At 42.1% G+C, this 22,663-nt stretch overlaps 1 protein-coding gene across 1 annotated transcript in view; it reads right to left on the bottom strand.

Annotated features, from left to right (window-relative positions):
* KCNK5 (potassium two pore domain channel subfamily K member 5) overlaps positions 1 to 12,721 on the bottom strand; it is a 34,645-nt gene extending 21,924 nt beyond the window's left edge. Inside the window, exon 1 of the mRNA XM_054280394.1 lies at positions 12,527 to 12,721. Coding sequence (XP_054136369.1) covers positions 12,527 to 12,712 — 186 coding nt within the window. The 5' untranslated portion in view covers positions 12,713 to 12,721. The remainder of the gene's footprint in view (positions 1 to 12,526) is intronic.
* Between the last annotated feature and the right edge of the window lie 9,942 nt (positions 12,722 to 22,663).

Below are 22,663 nucleotides of genomic sequence, written 5' to 3'. Positions count from 1 at the left end.
CTACCTTTACTGAAAGGAATGTCCTAAATCTGAGGCTTCATTTTTCATGCAGTAAAATTCAAGAATAAAATCACAGAAGGATGTTCAGCCCAAACAGGGCTGGACCTAAGCACACATCCTCTCTAAGGAAAACTGAGGCCAAGCCACCACATGAATTGATAGAAAAACAGAGTAGTCAGGCCTTTGAAGATATTTGCTGCTCTTTCTATACCATGAAATCAAGCATGCAAACAAGCCTTGAAGAGAAGGTGAATGTAACACCACTGATCAGAAACCAAGCAGTTTTAAGATACTACATGGTGAATTTTGAGGGGTTTTGGCAAATTGAACGATTACAGTTGAATGAATAATCCCTCACTACCAACCACTGCTGTCCTGCTGCTAATTTTGCTTTGACATAACAACTAGCTAACAACATACTTGATTAGAGACCACCTGGCCCAGATGTATAAAACAGAAGACATGGGGTAAATTACTGTGATGAGAGAATTAATTAATTCTGCAATAAGCCCCAAGTTTTGGAGTAGTTTCTATTTTAGAGTGAAACATGAAGTCATTGAGATTTAGGTGGTATGAGTGCATAAAAAACCAATTTCAACAACTGGTGTTCTATTTCTATTATGCAGTTCAAATAGGTGTTACTGTTTCCTTTGGAAAAAAAGGTCTAATGTGTAGGGAAATTAACCTCTTGGAGGCATGTCAATATTTTTACAGCATACACTGTTTAAGACTTGCTTGTGTATGATGTATAGTATGGACAGTTAATTTTCCCATAAGTCATAATTCATAGGACAAACAATGTGAGGGATATTAATGGAAAGAGATCAACAAGGTTATTTCCTTTTGTGACTTTCTGCACAGTTAAATAATACGTGAAACTCTTAATTCAGCAAATAAGTTAACTGGAACTATTTTGTCATTGCAGAATTGAATACTGAAGCTTCCTTATTTGTGATACTTGCAGATCCTATGCTTCAGCAAACTAATGTTGCTTAATTTTATTTCCCCTTTTGATTTCTGTGCAATGGATGTAAAATACCAACTGTTTTCAAGAGGCATCTGGCTTTTTTGACAGATCATGCCTACAGAATTTAGCAGTTTATATTTTTCCCCTATTAATTTCAGGACTAGAGTCCAGTTTTATGAACTACTTAATAAACTATTTTGATGAAAAGCATATTCAGTGCTTTACCAGCATTCCCTTGCTCTTTTGATTAATGCAGTAATAGAAATGTTTCCTTTTCACTTTCCCAAGTTCCACATAGACATGTTCTGAAGACAAATTAGCTAAAGGTTATTGCTGCATGAGAACTGCAGCTGTTCTGCAGATGCTGAGTGTCCCTACTTTTCATTGACTTACCAACACTCTCATTCAGAAATAAAACCTATCAGACTATGTCATAGGTTTCATTAGTATAGCTTAATTTGGTAGACTTCTGTTTCAAAATGCTTATAACACACTTTGCCTTGGATGGAGAAAAGAAAAATAAAAAGTATTTTCACAACTTTTATGTTGCATCAGCTGAAATTTAGACACAGGAATAATCTGTAATACCAGATTAGGCTTCCTTCCTATCTGAATACATACATGGTGACTAATGTAGCCAACTCCCCTTTAGAAGGGCTTTGGAAAATGCTGTTGTCCCCATTTCAGAGATAAGAAAGTGGAAGCAGAAGAGTCAAGAGTTTAATCAAGCCCTCACACCAGCTGGTGACCTGTGTTAGGCAGGGCTAGAACCAGACAGTGTTTGCATGAGACTCTTGCAACAGAGCTGGTACCGATTGCATAAGCAGATGGTAACCCATGGAGCAGTCTGTTTCCAAAATAATACATTTCAGTTCAGTAGCAATTGATTTAAGTAGATTTAAATGAAACCAAAACAGTCATATTGTCAATAAAAACACAGTTTTTTGAGATGAATTTATAAGATGCAGAGGGGCTGGACAGAAAATGTCGATATTACACAGGAGAAGCAGAAGAGGAAACTGAGTTTAAAATGAAGCCTCCCAACACCCCCTCCCCCCCAACCTGCCGTGCTCTCAGTGTATAAGAATAGTTAATTAGAACAAGTCAAAACACAAGTGATCTAAACTTGACAGCTTTGCTTACAGAGGCCCAATAAACTTCTCAACTCAGTGGGTGAACTGAAGCATAAAGTAACACTGCATACTATATTCGCTCCCATTTATAGCCATGCATTAAAATATGCTTCAGGTTAAGAAATTTACAGAAAGCTACTTGTTAAGAACGCTCTAAAAACTATTTGGTTTCTTAGGCACCAGGAGGAAAATGCCATAGACTTTTGGTTTCACAAGCACTTTTGTATTGCATCCCCAAATTCCAACACAACTTTAAAGGTCCTGTTTCTCTGAACACATGTTAGAGGCTGCTGCTGAAGCAAGCTAGTAGCACCATACACCTCATTTCCTATTTAACAACCTATCCTAACAACTGACTTGTCTGACAATTCAGTGAGCTTACACATGCTAGAATAAAAATCTTGCTTGTCCCACCAGCATCAAATAAAAAACTTGGGCAGAGCAGAGTACTACTTGTAATAACATTTTTAATCAGGTAGACTTTTGAACTACAGAACGGGAACAAGAAAAAGACACACTGTTGGCTATTAACTCTTTAGGGTAGTGCCTTCACTTAAGCCACCTTGTTAAGCCAAAAAAACAACCAGGTTTCCAGGGTCAACCAAAACCTTTTCATAACTTCAACCACACCAGTCTATATCCCTATATCATTCCTGTATCAGGCAGCAGGAGGAGGAGGCAAGGCAAGGCATGCTTCCAATGTCAACAGGGACAGGATGCTCTGTATGACTAGCAAGGTGATGGGTTTATCTTAAGGGATCTTACAAGGGCAAAAACCCTGCCACAGAAAGGCTCTAAGCTTTGAGACTTCTGTTATTATCCAGGGCTTAACCTGAAATAAAATGTTACTTACTATAAATCTCTTCAACACTAGATTAACTGAAGACTGATCTTTGAGGAGGACTGGGGAAAGAGTGGAGGCTGCTCTGAACAAATGTTTTCAAATATAGAGATTTGCTGGCATATAGAAAGAAGAGTGATCAGTAACTGAGATAACAGACTAGGAAACAGTCTGACCTAGACACTCAGACCTGTAATAGCTTGGTTTGCCTAGAGCTGGGTGAGTGTATTATACTGGCAATTACATCAGTTTGCTGCTAAAAGATAGCTGCGCATTAGAACATTTCTTAAACACAGTTGTGTCCCCTTTTTATTTGCAGTAATTGTATAACATTAAAAATAACATAAATAACATTAAAAACCATATACACAACATATGCAAGAGAACACAATCTCCTGCTATTTTAATACATTTGGCACTACAGTAGTAAGTACACAGAAGGGGCTTTCTTACCAAGGGAGCTTCCAACCACTAACTGACAGAAAGCAGAACAGATACTGCTTCAATCATTCTCCAATCATCTTTTCAGTCCTGTACCACATCTAGTTCCTGGTCAAACCCCACAAGTAAAACAGAAATTGCATGTATCTTGTAGAAAGGATTTTAACTAAGTGAAAAAGTAAGCTTAGTCAACTGAAAAATCTTTCCACTTTAAAACTACCACACACACTTTCAGATTCACAAAATTTCCCGTCCATTTGCAGGTTTCCCCCGAACAGCTAACACAAGACAAATTGCAGGCAAAGAGCAATGTACAGCATTGAAGTGTGGTAGGTTATTAACAGACTCTGTGCTCCATCACTTCTCAACTGTCCCATCCCTGACCAAGCCAAACCACTTTGTCACCTTCTTGCCACCGTATTGAAGGCAAGAGGGATCAAGTGGCAGAAGTACCATAGTTGTTGCCTTCTGCTACTCTTCTCCTTCCGAGCCAGATTTCCTGCAACTGACATCTGTGACTGTTCAGCAGCATCGAGTACCTTCTCTGAAGCTGAGACAGAGCAAGCACTCATACATTTCTAAGTAGAGAACTCTCAAGCTTAAAAGCTGCTCATGTACAAGATGCTAAGGAAGTCAACAAAACCACAGAAAAGCTGCATTGTCTCAAGTAAGTGAGACGGTTTTTCCAAGATGCACAGAATTCAGCTAAAAACACCTACTCAATATCTAGCATGAAACTACTTTATGACAGTGATTCTCCACTAGGAGACAAGAAGTAGCCAGCTGTGAGAACATCCGTCCAAATAACCAATTGTCTAATTGTAGCAGAGCTGAACAAGCATTATTAAAACATGCAAATAATGCCAAGGTACCTTCAAAGTTTGAACTATATTTTACTTCCCCTAAATATAAAATAAAGACATCTATTCTCATTTCATTAATCAAGTTGACAGCTTTAGGACCTTGCAGAGACTATGTAACAACTTCATGAAAAAGCATTGTTATCCTATAGTCACAATCCAGAAACTTTGGACTACCAGAAAATCTAGTATTACTGTAACAAATAACACAGAGACACAATAAAGAGGACTACTGGGTTTGCAGCTAAACAGAAGCAACTTCAAAATTTTTGCTCTCTCCCTTTCCTTGCCTTCTACCTGAAAAGCCATGAAAAAAGTCGGAAACAGGCAAGTGGTAGTTTAAAAGGGCAATTGATAGTGACACAGGTGAAAAATTTTCAGAGTGCACTGATAAAAATAAGAAAGAGTGAAGCATAATAAACTCCAGTGCCCTTCAAAAACCCTCGTGCCAACACGGCAAGCACTGATTGCCCTCTGTCATTCTGCAGTCACGTACACACCACTTAGACAGGCCTGAAGCCTTAACTGGCAGGTTATCATAGATCAACTATTTAACTTGATTTTAAAATATTTGCATTACAGTCTGTAGCTGGTTAACTGCCACTGCAAGAGCCGAGCATGTGGCAGGTTGAGCGTTCCAGCCAGACGAATGCAAGAGAGGCTAAGGGAGAAGTCGGTATCACAGTGAGCTTGATTAAACCCTTCTCTTTGTTCAGCTGCTTGGCTCCAAACACCTCCTCTGTTTCTTTGGTGCCTGGAGGAGACTCATCAGCCTCACCTCCATTACAGGCCAGAACCAATCTACTCACAAACTGCCATTTCTCTAGCGAGGGACCAAACATGACTCTTGAGCAACTTTCCTCCACAGCTTTTTTACTCATCTGGAGTAGGCTGGGAGTAGCAAAGAAGAGCAGCAATATGTGCACTTGGAGGTCACACAGAGAAGTCATCACTGATAATTTGATATTTTAGTCAGGCCATCAAAAATACTGTATCATATCTGGCTTTGCTTTCTACCTCGGGACCTTCACAACCCTTTGCAGAATTATTTTCAAGTTCCATCAGCTATTACTCACTCGCTGCCATTATCTGACAATCTTGTGACTTAATTTGCAGTCCAACTGAATGTTAACCGTCACTGTTGTTAGGAAGTATCAGAATACAGAGATCTGTGATAGGTCCAAATGGAACATTTGGGCACCTCTTGCAGTCTCAAAGAGACGTACAGGTCTGGGGGTTTTGTTTCTCAGCAGTTGGAAATTGCTTGCACAGTATTTCCAAGACGCCAACACAGAACAAAGTCAGTTTAGTATTTGCCAGTTTGCTCAATCACAATCTGTGTCTAGCTTTTCATTAAGGCAGAAATACAGTGCTACAGACAGGCTGATCTGTAGCAATCGACCCCACAACAGAGATTAAAAAACACAGGTCCGTTGTAAGAAACACTACAGATACACATATGGTTAGGAAAAGAAACACAACCTATTATTTGTTTCCTACTTCAATTTTATCACTCACATTTCTTTCTCTTAAGAAAATCTGTGTATGAGGTTTGATTTTTCAGAAGCTATTCTGCACCCAAGAGTGTATTTGATCCACTTGAGTTCACACAACACAATGAGGGGGGAAAAAAAAAAGGAATCACTTCCCTACTGTTTTGACTGTAAATAGAGCTACTAGGGTGATACATGCCTAGGAATAATCTCTCCTGCCTACAATTCAAGAACCTGGTGTTTTAAAGAAAAGATCTACCAATACTAGAACCAGCAGTGATGATGAGGGACCTGACAGAATCAAGACAGAAAAGAAAGGAAGATAAAGCTCCTTCAAGCCCAAGGCATCCCCTCAGCAGACAGAGCTAGCAAAAATGCAGAGTATATATTACATGCTTATTTTGAAAATTCAATCGGCCTCAAAGTGTGGCTCTCCTGAGGATGTCAGTAGCACCACCACAGGTGGTGCTTCAGGACTTTAATTTAACTGAAGAATGCAACTCTTCCACTCGTCCTGTTACCGCGTTCTGTTACATACTACAGAGCAGATTCAGTTTGTGATGAGCTCAGCTTGGACTAAACAAAGCCCAAGGACATGCTGCTATCCCAACCTACTCCAGGAAGAAATTTAACTACATGTTCCTATGCATTCAATCCACAGAATCAAACAAGTGCCAGGACAAAATAAAACCTCTGCAAATCACAGGCACTGTGATCAGCAGATCCACAGCACCAAAGTGCACAAGCATTCTCCTTTGCTCCCCAGCTGATCAGATTATTTACTCTCACTTGTAATCCAGCTTGTTTCTGGGTTGTGTATTATTATGTTGACATCTAATTGCACTACCAGCAAGGAAAACAACTGTTCTGAAAGTCAACAGCATTCAGAGAAAAGCAAAACAATTCATTGTGTTTAATTATTAATACACAGCAAAAACAACTATTTGTTTTTAAGAAGGAAATCTGTACTAACTCATCCTTTACACTGTATCTTCACTGGCTACAGAAGGTATCTTGCAAAAACCATATATACAGTATGAACCAAAGCATAGAACAAGCTGTTGATAACTTGCAAAACTACTTGCATGCCATGGTCTCTGGAGCAGAGCTTGCCAAAAACACACCTAGTAGCAGAAGGTAACATGCAAGGTAACACAAACATTCAATTCTACAGTAACAGAAGGACAGCATACTAGGAACACTCAAAGATTAAGTTCATAACAGGAAAAAGGAAAAGCCCATAGCAAAAAAATTATGGCTTCTGATCGATTGCTATTGCTCCATCAGCAGAGTTGCAGTGTATGCACTATCAGCTTTGTTTAACTATGTTCCAAGAAAGTTCAAACAATTTAATGGTTAAACAGGGAAAAAGGAAAAAAAAAAAAGAAAACACAACAGAAAAGCATGCCTGCTTACATTTGGTTTCCTGCGTAGAAACACACAGAGAAAAAGCTGTGGGGTAACGCAGCTGGACAGCAGCAGGAACTTCTTTGCAGAAAGGGCTGTTAAGCATTGGAATGGACTACCCAGGAAGGTGCTGGAGTCATCATCACTGGAGGCATTCAAGAAACAACTGGACATGGCACTCAGTGCCAGAGTCCACTTGACAAGTTGGTGTTTGGTCAAAGGTTGGACTCTATGATCTCAGAGGTTTTCTCCAACCCTAACAATTCTGCGCTGCCTGTCCTCAATTCTTCTCTAATGTTGCAGTGGCAGTAACCCTAAGTCACACTCTGAGGCATCTTAGTGAACAGTGGTCCTACATTTTCATCTCAGTTCATAGCTGCTGAATTTGGACTATGCATAATTAAGATATAAATTTGAACAATCTAGGAATACCTTCCTCACATGCATAAGCCTTAATTTACACTGTCAAGTTTTTATATGAAAGATATTAGAAGTAGTTAACAACTTTGTTTCATTGGCAGTCACTTGTCCTTCTTTGAAAGATGCTCAGCTTATGAAAAATGCTTCGCCTTGAAAGAGACAAATCAACTGGCATTCCAGATAATTAATTCAGTTGCCTATTTATCCACCCCACCTTCAATATCTCCAATGGAAGGGATCAGGATGGTAAAGAGCAAACAAACAAACCCAAGTAAGTCTAGAATCTCATTTATCCATCTCCTGAAGAGCACAAAAAAGGGAAAATATTATGAAAAAGATGCCCCTATTAACTTTGCTTTGAAAAACAAATCACTTGATAAAGCCTAAGCAAAAGCCATCATCTCTGTTACAGGTTGAAAACCTAGTTCAAGTTTTTAAGAAAACTTTAGTTTTTCTAGTTTGCAGACTCTCTCAAAAGTGTTGCACATAGATTTAAACCTTGAGGTAGCAGCTTGAAATTAAAGCAATGTGGGAAACAATGTTTGGAATGAGAGAATATTCTCAAATTTTCATTATTTAAGCTAAATTCCAAGAATATTCAAGCAAGCTTCACCATCTTCAAACACAAACCAAAATCCTGGAAATGCACCTGCAGGTACTTGTGAAAAGTGAAGACACTTTAAAAGCCAGGGCAGAAACTAGTATTAATCCACTTTACTTGTATTTTCTTTAGCATAAACCATGTGCCATGTATATTACAGCAGCCCTCCTTAAAAGTTTTCTAAAATGTTTGTTCACAGCACTGGGCTTTAAGTCTAAACACTTTGGTTTCTAAAGTTATATCTCAGACCTGCTTAGAGTCTTACACGCTTCTCAAATAAAGACTCTAACTATTTGTTCTCATACTCAGTATGTTTGTCTGCTTCTGCTAAACACAGGCAGCAGTTTCTCTTTTCATTTTATTGCTGTTTTGAAAGCAACCATTTTCACTCATCTGCAAATGATTCCCTTTCTTTTCACCAGCCTTGATGTTTATCAGTGGGACCGGTATCATTTTTCAATGACTCTGGTGGGCAAGTAGAAGATTTCCTGGTAAGTAAGACGTGGCCCAGGGTAGGCAAACCTTTGCTCATGTGAGTAGGCAAAATTGAGGGTCAAGAGGGCACCTCCTTGCATGAATAGCTCCTTTATCATTAAAGCTGATGTTTCACAACCAGGATGGAGCAATAAAGAGTAAAAGTAAGGAACTGGAGGAGAGGGAAATGACCGAATCACCTTATATTTGGTTCAGTCTTCCAAACTCCCTCCTACAGCAGGGTAGATAAAAGTGTCATCACTGGATCCCTGCTTTGCTGCCCTTCCTAAAGAGTCCCAGGACTTAAGGCCACTGAAACAAGTGGCAATGACAAGCCACAGAATTGTATCAACGGACAAAGCTGTTACACTACTTTTAAAATCCTACAATGATGATAAATATGATATAGTGACATTAATACTAACAATGTTAATTTCTGCACACATTCCAAAGAGTTATGAGACTTCTCTTCCAAAGTAATTGAACACAGAGATGGGAGATTACACAGCTCCTTGTGTCAATACACAGTTGTGGTTGAGGGTCTTTGGAGGCTTAAATAATGTGAATAATGTGGCATCTCAGCCACATTTATATCTGAGCAATCAGCTCTACCCAGAAGAACATGGACAAGCGGAAACCAGCCTATACACTGCCCAGGGTGAGTTACCTTTAAAATCAGGGTCCACATAACGTTACTCTGAGAAGTGTTTAAGTACTTTACCTCTTACAGTTACGATAAATAGTATGGTACTTTCAACAATCAAAAGCAAATGGATTCTTCACACAAGAGACTCCTAAAAGTTGCTTTTAAGCAAGTTTATTTTTAGGCATTTCTCAGGATGGAGGGAAAAGGCTTTCTTTTTAGCATATCCTACAATACTTAGCTTGTAAATTTTTGCAAGTGTGTTAAACACATTTCAATAAACATTTATTGTGGTGTATTTCTTCTGTAATACATTGTGAAATTTTTATTACAGAATATAACCTTTAGACAGTATTTGACCAAATACAGCCTACTTAATAATCAGTCAAACTCTTGGTACAGAGATGCTGGTCTGTACGTGAGCTGAGAATCTGTGCTGATAACCTATTGTCTTTTTAAGTGCTCAAGATCAACGCTACAGATCTGGCTTTGTAGCCATTCCACACAGTTTCCATTGCACTTACAGCTAGCATTAGGCTCAAAGGAACACACGAGCTAACCTGGGTGGGGAACAAGGGCAGCAGAGAGACCGGTCTCTGAATAAGTCAGTCCTTGTCACCTTTCAGGCTGCTTCTGGAAACAAAATTGGTATTGTTAGTCCAACTTGAACATTTCTTGGCATCCTTTCATTTTACCAACACCCATTTAAAATTCTACAGTTGGTGATATTTGCTGAAGAACTTTATCCAGTATGTTTTAAATGGAGGTCTTAAATTAGAACATCAGAGAAGTAACAGCAAAGCTCAACATGGCTCTGTAAAGTCACAAGAGTATCAGTGGGGACCAACATCAGAGTGAATAAAAGGTTTCAAGATGAAATTACCTATTAAAAAAGAGACAACAGCGGAAAAATTAGTTAAACCACACAAAAGCCCAAGCACAAGTTTAGGGAGTCCTTGGAAGAAGCTAGAAGAGAGGCTCATAGGAACAAGATAGCAGTGGGGATGAGGATGAGTGGGGAGGTGTTAAAAGCCCATTTTTCAAATCAACATGTTCTGGCTGTGAATAGAGAATAAATCTGGAGGTTTAATAATAGAAGAGGATGATCAGGTTTTGTGAAAGAGATGCAAGCAATGTTTTAAAGATTCGGCAGAACCAACAGAAGCGGCAGTGAGTGGCTGAGAAAGGACAACTACAAAGACAAAGACTATTTCTGATATTCTTTACAGCTTATTTAGGACAGAATCCTGATGTCCTTACATGATTTCCCCCCCCACCCCAATCAGTTAGCTTCAGCTAGGTTAGATTTCCCCCTACCATTGTCCTCAGATATGACACACTCCCCTCTTTCCCATCACTTCTTACATAGAACTTAAATAAGAACAGGCACAAAACTACAACTCTAAAAGAGAGCAGGCAGTAAAATTTGCAGTTACCAATAACTGTGAAATAAAGGCATTTACATTTGAGCTAACCTGAACTTAGGATGACAACAGAATATCTATGTGGGATCATAAGACTAGCAAGACTGGACATGGAAAGTAGGATAGGATTGGAAGAAGTGCAGAGGGAAACCTCAAACCACGTATGATATTATCAGCAGGAGCTAATGCATTGGAGAGGAAAGGCCCTCCACACTTTTTCATTATCATTTGTATTTTAAGAAAAAAAAAACCCAAAACCAAAAGACCCCCAACTTTCTGCCACTTCAGGATTCACTGTGATACTCATAATGGGAAAAAACAACCAAACATAAAACCCCGTTAATGATTCCCTCATACCAACATAATTTTCATAATAAATTAAGGCAGAATGTAGATCTTGCATTACGTCTGCAGCAAGTTAAGCGTGCCAGGCACATCCCGATCCAAACAATGCTTTTTTCCTCGAGGACATTAAAACAGGTTTGGGATATAACCTGGAGTAAGATTTCACTAAGACTCCAGAACAGCAAAAACCTACTCCAAACACATAGCATGTCTTTCATTTTCCAACATCTCTTTATAGTTTCAAGCCTCTATCCACCTGTCCCACTAAATACCACGGACACTTAGCAGGGCACTAAGACGGGAACAATAAGGTCATTGCCACCAGAACGCTCTGCTATCTGAAGCAGACAGAAGGAAGCCACCAACCGAAGAAAGAGAACTTTAACCACAAACTTTTAGGATAAAGAATCTATACTCTTCCAAGCTTGCATAGTATCGATTACACCAAGAAAACTAATGAGCCACTTCGCCATTCTTCTGTATTTGAGCATTTTAATCGACTTTTAGTGAATTTGAAAATAAAATAATTTTATTAAAAATCCAAACATAATGAACAGAAAATATTACTCGGTATAAACATTTCTGAAATAAAAGTCCCAAATGGCTCACTCTCACCACTGGAGCCCCACACATCTGGGCAGTCTGTGTTTCATAGTTCACTACTGTTTACCACGACATTTTAACAGATTCCACACCCATAAGAAGGCATTAACTCAGTTTATATAGCTCTCGGATTTAATACACGCTATCGATTAAGAATTAGGTTTGAAGAGCATTCTGCCGGATGAGCGAGACAGGACGATTATCAACTCCTTATGGCTTGGGAAAAAGTCAGTTTCCTAGAGTATAACAGCGCAGGAGTTGCGAGCATCCCTCCGTGCGAGCCGTGCACCCTTTCCTCCCGTTACCCCGACTGACCTGCGGGACCCCTAGGCACCTCTCCAGCATTTAGTAAGGGAAGAAATTAAAAAAGAGAAAGGGAAGAAAATCAGACCAAACGCAAGAGGATCGAGACACTTGGTTTCACCTTCCCTTCCTCTTAACACAACATCCATTGAGGCAGAAGGAGCCACCGTGGGTGCTAAAACAAGAGCCGCATTCACGGGCGCCGGGTTGAGCAGCGGGCGGGAGCACGCTCCGGGCGGCACCTCTGGGCCGGCCCGCTGAAAATCAACCCCCAGCTCCTTTAGGACTCAGAGGGAAGGAGCAAGCTCTGTCATTAAGTAGTTAGGAACGATTAAGAGTTTTCCCTACGCTCCCGCTCCAGGGACAGGTTTTCGGCACCGGGCTTTGTGAAGGCACAGACAAGGTCGGGCTGTGCCGGGTCCCGGCTGGTTCCTCAGCCCGCTCGCCCACGGGCGCGGGGTTTTCCGCTCCAGGGAGCCCGGCAGCACCTGCTGCTGCTGCCGCCGCTGCTGCCTCCGGCACCCCCGGCCCTAACCCCGGTTCCCGCCCCGGCGGCGCCCGCAGTACCTACCTGCAGGATCCTGTCCAGACCCTCTTGGCCCAGGCAAGGGAACTGCTTGAGCAGCTCCGTCTTCTGCCGCTTGTAGTTGTCGGTAGCCGAGCGCCAGTGGGGCTCCTCCAGCACCTCGAAGATCGCCGCCCCAATGGACAGGTAGAAGATGATGGCCGAGGTCAACAAGGGGCCCCTGTCCACCATGGTGCTGGCGGCGGGCAAGGAGGGCGGGCGGGCGGGCGGAGTGCGGCGGGTGGGCGAGCCGGGGCGTGTGCCCCGCGCTGCGGCCGTGGGTGCCCAAAGCCGCCCTGTCCTTCCCCTGACACCTCTTCCGACCCCGGCCGTCTGCCGAGCCTCCGCTCCCGGGTTCTGCTGCGTTCCCTTAGAGTCTTCCACACTCCCCTTCCACACTCCCCTCCCACTCTCTCCTCCTCCCTCCACTCCCCCCCGGGCTGTCTCCTTCTCCTAGTTTTCTCCTCCCTCCAGAACAGCGATTTGAATCTGGGGCTCTCCCGCTTCCTCTCTTCCCTCCGCCCGCGCATGCGGCGCTGCCGCCGGGGAGCGGCCGCCGGGGCGCGGCGGGACCCGGCCCGCGGCCCGGCCAGGGGCGGGCGATCCCCGCGGCGCGGGAGGGAGGCGGTGGGCTCCGGCCATCGCCATCGCCAGCCCCCGAGGGGCCGCCTGGGGGAAGGGGAGCGGGGCCGCGACCTCCGTTTTTCCCGCCCTGCCTGCCGGGAGCCGGTGTGAGGCCGGGAGGGCAGCCCGGCCCCGGCCTCTTCTCCCTGAGCGCGCTTGGTCCCTGCGCCCGCAGCCGTCCGTGCGTCCCTCTCTGTCTTTTCCCCAGAGTCAGGGTAAGAAGGGGTAACGTCGCTCAGTTTTATTTTACTTGTTCCCTCATGCCGGCAGGTTCAGCGGAATTTCTCGTTTTCGACGCCGGGAGGCTGTGAAATGAGACGTGTGGCTTTCCTGGATGTGTGGAAGCATGAGGGGAAGCTCAGCAGGAGCTTTGAGGAGAAAAGATGTCCGTCGGCAGATTTCACCCTTCCTGAGACGTCCACACGTGGGCATTACAGTTCACTAGGAGCAGAAACTGCATCTCCATTTCTTTCATGCCTTTGGTACCCTCAATAAATATCGCTGTGTGTTTGGGAGGGAGGGGAAACACCGGGTAGTGATTTTCCATAAGATGCTCAAAATATCTTCCAAGCTGAAGCTCATCCTATTTGTGAACTCCTCTTCTGGGGCCACTTACAGCCACACACAAGCCCTTGCCCTTCTGTGTTCGAATTTAAATGGGTCAGGGAGAGATACAGTGATGTGTTATACGCACTGGCAAAGTGCTTCTGGTGTGGACTTACAAACATCATTTTTGTGAGGGTAACTTGTTCTGTTTCTCCTTCAGCCCCCACAACAGGAAGTAAACACTCAAGAAGTAGAGTAGTTCATGCCAACTGCATCAACACTAAGAGATTTGGGGTGTATAGGTACTCAGTTGGAGTACACAAACTAAAAGGCTGAGATAAGCCCGTGCAGACATAGTTGAAAAGGGGGAATGGATGAGAATGGGAAAGAAAAAGCAGAGAGGTAGAAAATATGCAAGAGAGTATAACAAAACAAAAAGGAGAGTACATATAAGGTAGAGGGACATGCATTGGTTGGAGTTACCTATATAAAACAATCAGGCCCAATGGATACTTATGTGATATTGCCCTCAAGAAATCACATGGTCCTTACGCAGTCCTTCCACTAATGTATATAGTGGTCAGTAAAAATACATCTGCAAGAGGTTCCTAGCAGCCTAAGAGCAGGACTGGAGGAACTACAAAATCCACAAGCACATCAAGTGATCAGTCTTTGCATGGGATTTTCCAGTTGTTAAAAGGAAGCATTAAAAAGAAAAAAAGATTTTCAAACTGCAGTAGTTAAAAAAAATAATTTATATGTATTAGAGGGAATAGCAAGAAAAAAACATCAATAAACATTTTTTAAATGTCATAAATTATGCTAATTTTTTACTAAGGGAAAAATGGGGGATGCTTCATGAAGTTGAAAGGCTGTAATTTCCTTTTAATTAAAAGGAAAAGAATTTCAAGATGCACAATTACCACATGAAAATTATTCCCAGGTGTTATCACTTGGCCCAAGACCTTTGCAAAACTTGAAAAGCCATTGGCCACAAATGAGTAATGTGAGCATCTATCATTGTCTCACTCGCTGATTTTAAAAAATTGTATGTAAGTACTTATGGGAAGTGACTGAAAGAATTGAAGAGCTTTCAGTAGGCAAATTATGATATAATTTTGCTTTTGGTGCTCTTGCACCTTGTTCTGAGTCACCTGTGAGTGGTTAGGTTACTCCAACAGCGGCAGCGGTAGCCTGACACATTACAGCAATGCTGCGCTTGTGTGTTCCTGACCCTGAACATCTGTGCTTCGTAACTGGAAGGTATTTGATTAAATTTTGAAACTGTACTCTTCTCCGTCTGTCTTTAAGTCTCTAAAGGCCCATATATACATTGAAACAGTATCTTAAAGGCACAAGGAATGACACGAATGACCCTGAACCCACTGCAGTTGCAGAGCGCAGACAAGAGCAAAAACAATTTCAGGCATTTTACAGAAAGTTTGTTTGTGATTTTGATTCAACATTTCTACTTTCCACTCTAAACTCCCAATCACTGATTGCATAATTAGTACTCTCAGTAACTGAGTCAGTCCATATTTAAAAACAAAGAAGCCTGTAAATCACATACCGTTTTTCCCTGTGTTGAAATGCTATTGCACTTGTTAGACTGTCTCCTTGTGTTTCTCTGGGTTTAAAAGAGGTGAGCCTGGTAAAGAGCAACATCCAGAAGAATAGTTTATTCCCTGAGGAACCATAACCGGCTACTCCTGCAAGTAGAGGTGATCCACTGAGTACCAACAAACTTCAGGCACTTAGATATTTCACTTTGATTCTATTGTCTTCTGCAGAACAAATTACAAGGTATACTTTCATGTTGCTGGCCAAGTAGTGTGGCAAGAAGGAATGTTTTGTGTAGCTGGCCTCTCTTTGCACCTCCTGATCTAAAATGCTTCTCCTGACCTCAGAAAAGATCCTATATCCTTTTATTCATGGCCCTTTTCTCCTCTTTGTTTCCCTTGGATTAAACAGTACCCCTATTGTCAACCCACAGCACCTGCCACATAGGCCCCACAGCTTTTCATGCTAGCTAAGTTAATCAAAAGGCTGGGGTTATTCACTCACAGGCTTTTAAATCTCATTAAAAATCAAGGGAGAAACAGCAGAAAGCACTGTGGTGAGCAATACCACACATATCAATCATTTGTATTATTTGCATAGGACATTATTTCAGGCTGTCCAGTCCAAAAGGAAATCTCTTTCATCCAAGCTGTATGTCTAAGACACATTTGCTGTACAGATGTTTCCTAGGACAGCCTGGAATGAATGAATAAATGTCAGAAAATGTTTTAGATGGAGCGAGTAAAAGACATTATTTGGGTAAAAGAAGCCTGTCATGTAGTGGCAAAGATTGCATGTTATACTGGGTAGGAACTATGGGCCTCTCTTCAAGCCTCTGCCATTTTTCACTTAGAAGCCTATTTTTGGCTGGTTGATGACTGTTCTCAGTGCCTGTCAACTCTGCATCTTTCATTTATTTTTTAACAGTTGAAATTTAGACACCTCCAACGTTTCCTTCAAGTGTTATGCATCCAGCCATGGGTGGTTTAACTAAGTTGAGGGGTGCCCTGTCGTGACTGTCGTGAGCAGTTTTGCTTCTTTGATGCAGTCCAGTGCACACAGAGAGGGTAAGGGTGGTCTGCAGATGATGCAGAATTTTATATGAGGCATTTGTGGAAAGTTCAAAAATTCTCCATGGGATTGTTCATACCTTTTGGCTTAAGTATTTACAAAAGCACATTTTATCCTCTGAATGTACAGTAACACATAGTAAATCATAATAAAAACCTTTACCAAAACAACCTGCATACCACTGCAGCAGACTTCTTTACCCATGGACAGATAATGAGTGAACAAACACCACATGACAGATGTTAGTCATGCCGCTTAATGAATAACTGGTGATGAGTACAATACCTGTGTGGAATGGCTGTAATATGTTCAAAGAAAAGTATGCATTTGGATCATCTGTTTTTCACTGAGGTACCTGCAGTGCTCGAGAGAAATGTCTTCATCAGGAAGAAGCCTCGGTATCAGGAAGAAGCCTAGCTATTTCAGCTGTTTTTCTGCATCTGTTTCCTTGACTGCCTTGTTCCTCAGCCATCCATAGCAGTCACTAAACATTTTTCCTTCAAAATATTTTAAAAAGAAATACTCTGGCCTTCTCTTTCTGTTCCACCATGACCTCACTGGTAGTGCCAGAAGCTTTATGGCAGTCCTTCATGCTGACACTCATGTCAGTGATCCAAGCATTTCAGAATACAGCTCTACAAAAAAACGCCGACTTGTACAATGTCAGTCCTGGGCTGGCTTTTACACCATGATACCCGGAGGACATTACTCTTCTAGATAATGTGCTCAAGGATAGCTGAGCACCATGGTAACAGTCAGTGAATATGCAACAATCTGTTATTTTGTTAAATAAAACATCACTGTCAAGTCTTATTTTTGGGTCATTAAGAAGGAATTAAATTTTATTTGTATGTAGTAATATGGATGAATGTTTGCCCATCGTCCTGAGACTTGTTTCCCAAACCAGTTTAATTTATCAGTCTGGTGTCATGCAGTGCATGCAGTGCATACCTTCCCCAGTGTTGCTGCCTGAATGTGGCAGTGCTGGATTACAGGGGGGAATTCAAGGAGCTGTTAGCCTCCCCCGTCTCCCAGCTGGGTTGCACAGCTGTGTGTCTGTGTGCCAGGTTGTGCAATGAAGGGCCTTGTATGTGACTGAGCAGCTCCCAAATCCAAACTGGGCTCCCTTCCATGCACGGTGTGTAGCACTCACGTTTTGTTAGTCAACGTGTCAGAAGAGATGTTCCCACCTAACTCTTCCCTTTATAGAAAAAACGTCTGCACATTAATTTTGGCAGTGGGAAAGCAGACGGAAGGTTGAAGGCTTTTTTGTTTCTCCTCTTGGGTGATTAGAGCCTCGTGGATAACAAATGAAGACAGCTATACATTGAAAAAACACTGAAAAGGATCATATTTTTATCATCTGTTCTCCAGTTCCAAACCCTGCAGCAACAGCTTGTGAGGTTAGATTGGGTCTTATCTAGGGAAAGAAAAGATTGAGTAAGTAAGTGAAAGAGTTGGCTGCATGCAGTTAAAGGAATACGGATTTTTAAGATTTTTGTTTTCTGTGGACGCGAGTTGCTTTTGTGCTTGCTGTCCTGGAATGAAAGAAGGATCATGGCCCATGCAGTCTCTATGCATGAGCCTCTGCCTTAAGTGTTTAAACAGATTTTGGAAGAAGACAATAGCTGCTGGCATAGTCAATCTCCACAGCCCCTTACCCTGCCACATGGTTCTTTGTGATCCCTCCTCCGTCACATGTGGTATTGGGAAAGAAAACAGCAAAGGCTGAGCACTAACTCCGACAGCTGTCCTGCAAGGGAAGGGCTTGCAAAGCTGTTAGTGGCTTTTAACTTAAGCTTCGTACCCTCCTAGACCATCATCAGGAGATGTGTTTACAGAGTTTGGAGGGACTTGGATTTCAGTGTTACTGCCTTCCAGTGGTGCCTCCCACGTGCCAAAATTCAGTGTAAAAGTAGCAAGGAAGTCTAGGTGACTTGCAGATATGACTCTTGGGAGGTAACTTGGCACAAAGGTGACTGGGTTAGAGCATCAGAAAAAAGTTCACCTGGTCTGGTGCTTCGGTCAACAACAGGAGTGCTGTCATTGCTCTAAGCATAGAAGCTGCCTGCAAGTCCTAACTTCCAGGCCTCATGGTGAGCACCATGCTCATGGCTCTCAGTGACTTTGTAGGGATGTCTGTGTGCGTGGTCACAGTCAAGTGCAAGATAACCCATGACTGAGGTGGAAAAGCAAGTTGGATGCTGGATGTTTTCCTCCTGTTGTGTAGCACCTCAGCAGTGCTCTGTTCATCATTCTGTCTCACAACTGGAACAGTCCAGGGAAACTGAAGAAGCAGTGAGTGAATGGAAGCAGACTCAAATTGTCCATGTTGCTGATCTCCTTTGGGAGCTCATGGGGAAGTCCTGGTAACTCAGGTCAGACTCACGATGGTGCCAACAATGAGGTTTGGGGGAGGCCTGGCAACAAGCAGGGTTGAGGGAGGGCACAGAGTGTAAGAATACACAACTCATAACTACACTTGTGCATCTGCAAAAATCGCTGAAGCAGCTGGGAGAGAGAGAATATGAGGAAGGGAATATTGACCCCATCAAGATAAAAGGCTGTGGTGCTTTCTAAGGGCATCCAAACTGAGGTGAACATCCCAAGCTTTTTGGTCAATCAAGAGGACCATCTGAGGCTGAACATCCCAAGGGAATACTGCATTGCCAACATGGGTTATAGAAACTAATGGTTAGCAGCCTGTTAGAGGTTTCACAACTCATTTCCTTTGAATATTAGTTATTTCTTTTGCCAAAGAGAGGCGAAAAAGGGGAGGAGGAGGAAATAAAAACTAAATGGGCTAGTTAATTTATTTTATAAGATCAAGTCAATAAGCAGATGGGTGAACTCTGCAAATGGCATTGCTTCAGTCAAGACAGAAAATTCACTGCTTTCCCCGCATGTGTTCTTTTGCAAGATTTCTTTGGAACAAGGAAGTGTATGCAAATAATGGAACCAATCTGCAAATGCTCATTCAGCTAAGCAGCCATGAACTCTCACTGACTGTGGGTACTTGTAACAATAAAGACTCCAGGCTGGGGATCCTGCTTCATATTCTACCCTTGCTTCACTGCTCCCCACTCTTATCCCCTAACTTTTGCAATTCAGTGGCAATCAGAGTTAATAAAGGTGTGTCTGTGATCCTACAAAGCAATTTGCATCATCATCTTTGGTGATGAAATTTTCACAGGGGAAGGAGGAGCAGCAGCATTTTGTCCAAGTAAAGGTTGCCCTGGCAATATACCAAGAAGCCTGGAGTCCTTAATTTTCCTAAGAGAGATTTGATTACCGCAGCCCATATCTGAGTGCAGAAATGTGTCCTGCAGAAACTACGCTCCCCCACCCCTTCACTCCCCCTTTTCCAAGATAAGTCTAAAAGTAGTCTGGAACTTACAATCTTGCATTGCTGCCGCTGTGTCACAACCACATGGACAAGCTTGGGCTGCCTCGCTGAAATTATTGTACTAGGTCTACAACAGATCACAGATCTGCCTCTGCCCTACCAAAACCATCATTTTCCATAGCTGGGTTGAAGAAACTGCTGCTTTCACTAGAGAGAAGTGGCCAGAACCTGCCAGTTGACATTAACTGTCTTGTATGTTTTTTCAGTGTGTATCTGTTATAAACAAATGACAATGCAACTTGCATTTTGTCTAAAGGAACTGATAATTGACACAGAGCTATTAAAACATGACAAATAAGTAATGTCTAAGCCAGATAAATAAATGAGCTGTTGGAGAAGTCTTTCTTCTGCTGTGCTGCCTAGTGCAGATACAGCAGCCTTGCTTAATAAAGGAGGCCTCATTTAGTTCTGGGCTTGTCTCAACACTAGTCTTTTACAAGCACTTTGGACAAGATCATTAATCTTTCATGTATCAACTGAAGACATGCCTCCCAATTTCCTTCTAATGCTGAGAAAAGCCCTAGTTACACAATGATACCTTGACTAACAAATATCTATTCTCAGCTGTGGGAAGTATGGTTTTTTTTGCAGCTATCAGAGTGTACAAATGCCTTGTATGACATTTAGAGAGATTAAATTCCTTTGCTTCTGTTTATACCTGGACCGCTTGTAGGGCAGGCTGCTTGGAAAACATGGGAAGATTACAATTGGAATATCTATTATCATGATAATGTTGTGGAAATCTGCCAGCTGTTAGCAGAGCAGTGTGAGAAGGACATCGCTGGGGTTCATAGGTAAAGAAGAGAGGGGATTTTGGTATCTGTCATTAGTACAGAACAATGGGAGAAGCTGCAAGACACAGCGGGGAGGCTGCTATTGCCACTGGAAGAAAGGGTGGGATGGAGCCTACAGGAAGTGTTGTGCAGGCTGGCTGCCATGGGAGGCCTTTGCTGGCCTTATTGTGGGCAACAGGGCCACGCTGATACTCCAGCCACACACAATCCAGCTATCATTTTTATTTTCCATAAAAAAGTTGGCTTTCCTGTTCGGGGTGACTAAACTAAAGTGTTTTTTCTCCATTTAACCTTGATGCAAAGTCCTCTGTTTTTGAACAGAGATCGCAAGTTTTAAGATGCAATTCAAATCTGAACCTTTCCTTATGGTCCCCACTGTGTGGAGAATTCCTCTGAGTCTGGCAGTTTTCCATGTTAGAAATCTAATATAGTTTACATTGATTGTGGTTTAGACATAAAGCTTGAATTTGGTCCTCTGTGGATAGAAGAATTGAATATCTTCAAACAGGGGTGCGGAGAGAGAAAAAAAGGAAAAAGTAAAAAGGCCTTGAATAATATAAAATATGGGATCTAGCACTGCTAAGGAGGCAGATCAAATAATCTCCTGGTCTTTTCATATGTGTCTTTTGCAGTTAGCATAGGCTTTCCAGGACAACTGAGCACCCACTTCAGGACCAGGGAGCAGGGGTAGGGAAGAGCTCACAGGAGCACCTTGACAGCTTGCCAATGCACACACAAGCACTACGCACCTTTCAGTCAGTCCCTGCAGTGAATTATGTTTTCAGTTGTACTTTCAGTTGCAGAGTGAATAGCAAATAACTTTAGACTGTAACACTGTCCAATCTGTTCCCCCATATGCACTCGTTTTCCAAAGAATACACTGTACTGTGCAGTAATGAGTGTGTTCAAATAACAATGGAAAAAATGACTGTGATATTCTCCTGAACTAATTTCAAAGCTGCATATCCAGTTCTCTGCCTTTTTTGGTCAGTATCTTTACACCATTTATGCCTGCTTTTAAACAGACTGGGTAGAAGAAGAGATTCCAGCACACCTGATTCGATTTTTAAACTCAGCTCCACGGAAAGGCAGCTAACACACAGCCATAGCTCCCAGTACATTTTTACTTCTTAAAACTATGCTAATTCCGTGTTGGTAAGGTAGGTAAAACTGATTGTAGGACGTTACACATGAACTGGAATGCACAGCACAAAAAGATGTATCTTTCTGTAACACTAAGTATTGTCTCACATATGGGAGACAATATATCAGAACTCACAAATCCTCTTTTAGGCACTTGCAAAAAACCACTGAAACCAACATGGGCCACCTGTGACATGCAAAGCCCAGAGCTGAAACAGCCACATTCTCAAAGCTGAGCTATGAAGTCCTCCATAATGGAAAGTCCTCCAAACTCGAAAGATTTCTTGTTCTTCTGGAGGCAGTTTTAGGTACATTTCTTATTCCCATTGAGCTGTGGCAGCTTCTCATATCCTGGTTTTTCTCATAGTATCTTCTCTGTAGCTAGTCCTGCAGCCAGCTTGCTTTCCAGCTGGATAAGCTGCCTCTGCTGTGATCCCAACACTAGCTGGGCCAACAGAGAAGACAGTGGAATCAGATACATATATAGGATAACAACAGTAATACTGTTACTATACTAACAATATAGACTTACTAGAATTGGAACGTTCTTTGTTCCTTGTACTGACTTTCTCCCTGAAGGATTGTGCACAGCACAATACTAAGTGAATTTCAGCCCTGTGTACAGAGCCAGCACATGGTTTCTACAACACCTGACTTCTACTTAATGCTCAGGTTGGCTCTAAGTGGGAAATAACTCATGTTACACTTCTGCACATGGGCAAATTTTGATTAAAGACAATGAAAGATTACATTTGGAAAAGTGAGGGTATTTTTTTTTTTCTTCTTCTCATTCTGGAAAGGACCACCAAGCCCTTCTGCCTACTGAACTATAAAGATAAAGGTTGTAAGTAATGTGGGGGAAAGAGAAAGGTTTTATACCACCACTTTGTCCTGTTTGAGTGATCCATCTCTATGTGTTGTTCATGCTTGGACAGTGCAGTTTCTATTCACAAATATTCCTGTTTGAGTGTCTGCCTCGTGCAGTGATGGTTAATAGAG

The sequence above is a fragment of the Melozone crissalis genome, unplaced genomic scaffold (assembly GCF_028551555.1).
Source record: "Melozone crissalis strain CALT ecotype California unplaced genomic scaffold, PUWL_Pcris_2 ptg000027l_1, whole genome shotgun sequence".
Lineage (NCBI taxonomy): Eukaryota > Metazoa > Chordata > Aves > Passeriformes > Passerellidae > Melozone > Melozone crissalis.
Note: the sequence above shows the minus strand (reverse complement) of the source record. Positions and strands in the feature narration are given on the sequence as shown.